Source organism: Poromitra crassiceps, assembly GCF_964638095.1.
Source record: "Poromitra crassiceps genome assembly, chromosome: 3".
NCBI lineage: Eukaryota > Metazoa > Chordata > Actinopteri > Beryciformes > Melamphaidae > Poromitra > Poromitra crassiceps.
This window is the reverse complement of record NC_139625.1, coordinates 12,339,926-12,347,678: the sequence shown is the minus strand read 5'-3', so window position 1 is coordinate 12,347,678 and position 7,753 is coordinate 12,339,926. Positions and strand designations below refer to the sequence as shown.

The following is a 7,753-nucleotide window of genomic DNA, read 5'->3' as shown; positions in this document are numbered from 1 at the left end:
TGCCCGATTATGCAGTCCACGCCTGAATGGAGATGTCGGGACTCTTCTATCTACGATTAACGTTAATTTTGTGCAGCTGGTATTCTCTCTCCCCGACTCTATCACACGGGTGTGAGGCATTGCTATCTGAGGATTGATTGCTCCTGATTGGTTGGCTGAATCACCTGGTTGGGGGGTGAGCTCTGATATTTGATCCCCCCAGTCACTGGCTTTACACCAGCTCAGCAAGATGGACAGATCATCATCACGGCAGTGGCACACTGACAAAAGAAAGTTTAGGACGGAGTGGCAAGACGAGTATTTTTTTACCAAAGTAAATTCAACAGCGGTTTGTCTCATTTGCAGACAGAGAGTGGCTGTTTTGAAACTGATTTTCAAAGTACCTTGAGGATTTTTCAAGTTGTGAATTAAGTCAAATTTCTCTCTTGATTACAAAGGTGGAAAATACAACTGTTTTTAACTGGGTGTTTACTGATTAAATGTTTAAGCTCCCCACAAATGCACATGTTTTTTTTAAATATATATAACCAATTGCAAATTATTACAATTACCAAACAGATAAAAAGTAGATTATTATATTGAAATGTTATTTTAGATTTAGAATGTTAATTTTCTATAAAACACAATACATTTTAATGTAATTCCACAACGTTTATTTTTGGCCCTAGGCCCTCCACCCAGATTGAGTTTTGGCCATCATGGGAAATAATTTGGGCACCCCTGATCTAGGCTGTCTGCATGACAGTAGAGTATATTTGGTTCTGATCCATGGTGGCTGGATTGAGGCTCTGGTAGGTGGAGTCTGGCTCAGAGCTGGAGGCTGGAGCAGAGTTCTCATAGGTGACACTCTGCAACAAACAATATGAAGTTCAGCAAGGTGACAAGACATGACAGCACACCTGTAATACAGTGGTAGCCATGGGAACAGTCCTCCATCTTGAATGTATCCTCCATGTGTTCTGCATTAACACTTGACTACATACTCTAAACAGTTAACGTCAATTTTAAAGGATTTCACTGATGAGGCTCTTGTCAAAGGATGACACAGAGCCTTATTCCCCATTGAAATCAGCTAGCATGGTTTCAACATCAGTGCTATTTCTTTCAGAAGGTTGCCAGTGGTTTTCAAACTTTTTGCGCCCAAGGCACACCAAAGGGCACGACAACATTTCAAGGCACACCTATATAGCCTGTATAACACTTATCACTCTAAATGTTTTTTTTGTATTTACTAATGCCAAATACAATTTGAACTATATTACTCATGAAATATTTATTAACAAAATAATTCAGTAATTCATTTGAAACTTTACTACAAAATTACTACATCAAAGCAGCAAGACAGCCATTTAAACCAGAAAATTAAAAATATATAGCCTAAATATATATGTGTAGGCTAATGGAACTGAAAAAAAGACACTGAAAAGTGTGTGTGTGTGTGTGTGTGTGTGTGTGTGTGTGTGTGTGTGTGTGTGTGTGTGTGTGTGTGTGTGTGTGTGTGGGTGTGTGTGTGTGTGTGTGTGTGTGTGTGTGTGTGTGTGTGTGTGTGTGTGGGTGTGGGTGTGCGTGCGTGTGTGTGAGAGAGAGTTTCCCCCATCACATATTTTTCTTGTTACATCCAAAAATCCAGGGAAGAAAACTGTAAAGACTTGTAGCGGCGTATTGTAGGCTACTACGCACCTGCGAGCTCGCGCAGCCCGAGGTGTAGGCTAACATGGCTGCGTGGCTGTGGCTACAGTGAAGATTTCAGCTAAAAACAGGGTAAAATTATGTTTTTTCAAGTCTTTTTGACATCTCTGGGCTTTTGGACACTGATTACGCCATACAAGCATAGCCTTTTTTATGGACTAAACACTTGTCCGGAAAAGAAAAGGAAATCCGCACACTGTTTTTTCAGCTCCCACGGTGAGTTTTTTAATTACTGAAAAAACAGTGTGCGGATTTCCTTTTCTTTTTCTATACGCGTATTTTTCCAGCACCTGTTGAAATAATCTCGGATGTGCGTGCTCTTCTACTAAACACTTGTCCGACCTTCCTGGCATGGGGGTGAGTATAGAGACACTGCGGAACGCATCTTCATTCAGAAACCAAACTACGCCCAAAACGAGGGAAAACAAAAACTCACCCCCAATCCTGGCCTTCTCCTATGTCACGTGCATGGTCGCGTGTTGCACACAAAGTTCATATATATGGACGTTGAACATTCCAACTTACTTCCTTGACAGCTAAATCCACATTTTCTTCTCGCCAATTCTCAATGACTTCCTTGTTTTGCTCAGGAGTACAAAAAACCTTTGATTGTCTTTTTTTTTTACATTTGTTGTCTGCGCAGCCCACCACACAACAGCTTTTAACTATGTTTATTTCAAGGAAAATGACGCTGATGTATGGGAATGAATGGAGTGCTTTTCCCCGTGATGGGCGTGGCCTATTTCTTGCAGTGTCTCCATGGATAATGATTGAATTTTCATTTTTGGGTGAATTTATCCTTTAAGTAGCTGCTGCAGTTTTTGCTTGTATCAAAGCCTCTCTCATGTTGACTTCACCTGTCTGACAGTAGAGTATGTTGGGTCCTGATCCATGGTGGCTGGACTGAGGCTCTGGTAGGTGGGGTCTGGCACAGAGCTGGAGGCTGGAGGACAGTTTACATAGGTGGCACTCTGCAATAAACAATATGAAGTTTAGCAAGGTGATAACAGCACACCTGAAATATATCTAAAATATATCTAAATAATATCTAAATAAATATATCTCATATTTTGCATTCCTTTTATGTTCTGCATTAATACTACACTCAACCAGTGATACTGGAGCTGAGGCTCTAGAGCCGCATGCGGCTCCTTTATGAGTAGTTGTGGCTCTTTTAAATCCTAGGCTAACAAAACAAAAACAAAAAACAAATGGCTAAAGAACATAAGAAACACGAATATGAAGAGGAAGATGGAACATTTAAGGAAGACTGGGAACTCTACCTCTAACCTTTTCTGAAAGGTGGAGAGCTCAGGCCTGAAGAGCTGGAGAGGCTCAAACAGAACCCAACTGGTTTCAGGAGGAAAGGGACGTTTCTGCATTGTGGCTCTTGCAAAATATTATTGTTTTGTCAATGTGGCTCCTGAGCATAGGGCAAGGTTGACCACTAAACACTTTATACAATGTACATTCTAAAGGATTTCACATTTTCCAAAATTATAACACTGAATTAGGCCTAATTTAGTTATTAAAATTATATTTCTTTCTTATTTAGCAGATTATAAAATGTGTTATCTCTTTTAAAAAGCATACTAATGTTAGTAATAGTGCAAAATAAATTCTGAAGGGAGCAACATTTGATTGCCGCCGAACAGTTTTTTTTCTAATGTTGGCCGTTTGAAGCCAGATTTAGAGCAATATCTCATTTTAAATTAGCATTAGGATTAGACTGTTGTCATGTCATTATTCAGTTTTAGCCATCAATAGTTGCTCCTTTTCTGATTAGGGTAAATAAATACTGTATATTTATTGAAAGATTTTTTTGTCAATTATTTGTGCTGTTACAGTATATTATTATCTTAGCCACTCACTTCTACACTAGCTTCTACACTGCTGCCACTTTTCTTGAAATATAGCTATATTAAATGAAGCTAAATATTGCTTCACCCTTTCTCCCTTTTATATAATTCCTAAGCTTGGCCGCTGCGTGGCCTCGCCCGCCCTGCAGCTCGACCGCTGTGTGGGCTCGCACATGCAGCTCAGCCACTGATGACATCACAATTGCTCTCATGACATCACGCAGCAGCCGAGCTGCGGGCGAGGCCGAGCTGAACAAAGTTGAACAATTGTGTGCTGAGTGACATCACTCGAGCACTCCATGATGTGATCAGTGATGGTCACTCGAACAATTGTGATGTCATCAGTGATGCAAAGTTGAGCAAATGTGTGCTGCGCGGGCGCAGGCGCTGCAGGGCGGGCAAGCCCGCGCAGTGGGCGGGCCTAGGAATCGAGGATGCGTAGCCGTAGCGTGCTCAATTTCTAGCATATATATATACATACATACATAATATACATGCATGCATACATACATACATACATACATACATACATACATACATACATACATACACAAACACACACACACGCACGCACACACACACACACACACACACACACACACACACACACACACACACACACACACACTAAAAACTGAGACAAAGGGAAAAAAGTCACCTGCAAGTTTATGGTGTCTGAGTTTCCCCTGGTGTTCGAACCTGTGAACAGACAATACAAAGGTTGTGTGTGTGTGTGTGTGTGTGTGTGTGTGTCTGTCTGTCTGTCTGTCTGTCTGTCTGTCTGTCTGTCTGTCTGTCTGCGTAGGAGTAAATACTGGAAGTGAGATAGATAGAGTGAGTGAATGCGTGGGTGGGTGGGTGACAGGGTGTGAAGGTAGCTCACCATCACTGTCCCTCTGTGTCTTGCATTTGTAGAGCAGCAGCAGACTGACAGCCAGCATCCCAATAACAATGACCACAGTCACACATACAGGTACAACTACAACCAGAACATCTCCTGGGTGAGAGAGAGAGGCTGTAGAGGGACAGTGGGGAAGAGGGGAGAGAGAGAGATTTATAATATTATAAATGAGAAAAATCATCCTAAATAATTTGGTCAGATCAACTCAAGGGAAACAAACAGGAAATCGTGGTGAGATGAGCAGACGTTGGCTGACTTAACTACATTCATCAATAGCTCATACCTCATGTGATTTAAGAATCCCCCCTCACTCACACACACACACACACACACACACACACACACACACGTCTGTGTTGTTCCTGAGGAGAAGTGGCACAATTGTAACACTTTTTTTGTTTACGCTAAATTACTCAGAGACTGTCGCTTTCAGACATAAAACAATAAGTTACACCGAAAATGAGGGTCTCCCACAGTGGGCTCTGAGTTGAAATAAAGGCTTGAAATGAAAATGGAATTAAAAATTGATCTTCCGTCTGAAAACGTGACAAACAAACAAAAGAAATGTAACCACGGGCCTTTTAGGATTGACAAACTACAGGCGACTAAACATCTTGTAGTCTCGCTAGCCAGACTATCTCCGTTTCACGCTGTACCAGTGCAGGAGAGAGTCTGGCTCCTCCTACCCTAACTCTGAAGCGGGGAAAAAGGTTGCCGTTATCTTTACAGCCATCCACTGAAAGTACCAAGCAGGCCTGCTTTATTACACAATCCAAATCTTCATCAAAACTTGTCATTTTCAGCATGTAGGTTGGTTGCTCGTGGAGCAGAAGGAGATTTCCCTTCGCTCTGACTGAAATGGTCGGAGCCAATGGCAGAGCTTATCCCCGCAGCCTGCTTCCAGTAAGTCACACTACTAAACATCCAGTAGCCTACTGGAAAGCTCTATAGTCTATAGTGAACCATGCAATGGTGTTTACTATGAACCTTTATGATTAAAATGTCATATAGGCCTAGTGTGGATGTAATTCAACGTGGTTGCTAAGAGTTGCATGTTGAGCAATTTCCGTAATTAGCATAATGATCTAATTGCTAAAACACAGGAAATGCTATAATTGTGCTTCTTCTAATTAACTTATAAATGTGATATAAGAGTCTATTGTGATGAGGTCAAAATCAGGAAATGGCATTTTTAGTAAACTTAGATAGATGCTCTTAGAGTCTCTTAGATTATTAGAATCTAAATCTGTTTTGATGTCCAGAAATTCATCTCTTGCAATAACCAAACTAATGTAACATTTCTTCATTAGCATAATTTGCATAAATTAGGTAATACCACAAATACCCAATTAGGATACAAATAGAAATATAAAATCAACTGAACAAAAGTTATAGCTTTATTCATTCCAATGATCATGAATGCATGTTATTTTATCATAAAACAAACTCACCACGTTTGGTTATATTGATTGCATCACTGTCCTGTGTGAAGAAAACCGGGTCTCCTCTCCCTCCTCTGCACCTGTAGAGTCCTCCGTCTGAGACTCTGATAGCTCTGTTTAGGTTGGGTGCACCATTCTCCAGGATCCGTGTGTGAGAGTCTGTGGTTAGTCTGTGCCAGTAGTACTTCCAGACAGAAGAGCCCTCCACAGAGCAGGTCAGCATCACACTGCCCCCTACTGGTATTGTTGTTGCGTCAGCACTCATTGTGGCCTTTGGTTTAACTGCTGTTTGGTTTAGAAGGAACACATTTTAAAGTAAAGTCACCATATGAAGACAAACACAGCTATACAGTATGCACACACTGTACAAGTTGAATTCTGCCGACAGCTCCAAACTCAGTGATGGGAACTTAAGTTTTTGACTTGCAAATCCAGTCACACGTACAATTGACTTCAGAGTCAGACTCACCTCAAAATCTTAAAATTGTACGTAGTCCGAATGAATGATTAATTGCATGAAGTCAGTTAATGATTTTTTGTAACGATTTGAACATTTTCTAAATCTATGTGTGACATTTGGAGGGGGTGGGCTGTGGCATTTACAACAATTTACAGTACTTTAGTTTGGGTATTGTATGTTCTAGTATTCGTTCTGCATTGTGATTTTAAAAAGATGCGCTCGATTCCTGCGTTGGAGACTCTGGAGATGATGCGCCATGGCTGCAGTTATGGAAATTGCCCTCACCACGGGCTCCCAAAATTGTGATTGACAGACAGACAGACAGACACCGCCCACCCATCTAGGCTACATCGTGTAACTGTGCGCCATCGGCTCACAGTTGCTCGAGTGACATCACTGATGACATCACATCTGCCTGAGTGACATCACAGTTGCACAATCACAGTTGCTCAAGTCAAGTCAAGTCAAGTCAAATTTTATTTATATAGCACCTTTCATACACAAGGCAATTCAAGGTGCTTCAAGTGACATCATTCACCTCGGAATGAGATGTTTGGAGCGGGGGAGTCTGGTGCAGCGCACAGGTCCTAGACCTAGTGAGATGAAGGAGGAGCCCGGCCGGGTGGCAACCCACAGAGCCCGGTCCCTCTACGTACCAGAGCCCCCCCCCCCCCCCCCCCCCTTCCGCAATTCACTTCATCGTTCATCTTGAAAGGCACACGATCGGAAGAGGATTCACCACAAAAAGCAGCATTAACTCGTCTTCTCTCTCTCTCTCTCTCTCTCTCTCTATGTCTCTCTCTTTGTCTTATCCCTCATGGTTGTGTGTGATGGTGAGTTCCTTACACCAAAGAATATGACGTTGGATCACACCATCTGCTTAGCTTTAGACCTACAGTACTAAACACACATTTTCAGTTGGGAAGTTACAGCTTGCTACTCTGGTCAACTTCTAAGAGGTATGAAACTAAATGTTGTTACACTTTAAGTTTAAAATCATAATTCCATTTATACCTTACAAAGCACAGTACCAAACAGGGTTATTATCGTATCTCCATGGGTTGAACAACATCCTTAATGAGTGATAAAGAATTGCTATAGGTGATGGTAAACAATATGGTAATAAGTGCATTGACTTACCTGATACAGTCAGAGTGACTTTATTGCTCTGTTTTGTATAGTTTGTGTCATGTTTGAGGTAACCAAGACACTGGTATTCACCACTGTGGCCTGTTACTAGAGATGGGTATGTGAAGCGTTTAGACTCGCTATCTCCATCAAATTCGTGACCATCATGGATTAATCTGTACCACCAGTCAGACTCCTCTCCTTCCTTCATGTCACATATGAATGTAACAGACTCTCCAGTAAATAGATGGACCCGGTTGGGTTCAAGGGTCAG

The 7,753-nt window shown here is 41.6% G+C and overlaps 1 protein-coding gene across 1 annotated transcript; it reads right to left on the bottom strand.

Annotated features, from left to right (window-relative positions):
• Positions 1-472: 472 nt before the first annotated feature.
• LOC310772966 (uncharacterized protein) lies at positions 473-6,156 on the bottom strand (the record flags this gene model as incomplete). The annotated part of the gene is made up of 5 exons (XM_083632917.1): positions 473-848; positions 2,547-2,660; positions 4,207-4,247; positions 4,432-4,545; positions 5,901-6,156. The coding sequence occupies 5 exons, from the start codon at positions 6,154-6,156 to the stop codon at positions 726-728; spliced, it is 648 nt and encodes a 215-aa protein (XP_083489043.1). The 3' UTR covers positions 473-725.
• Between the last annotated feature and the right edge of the window lie 1,597 nt (positions 6,157-7,753).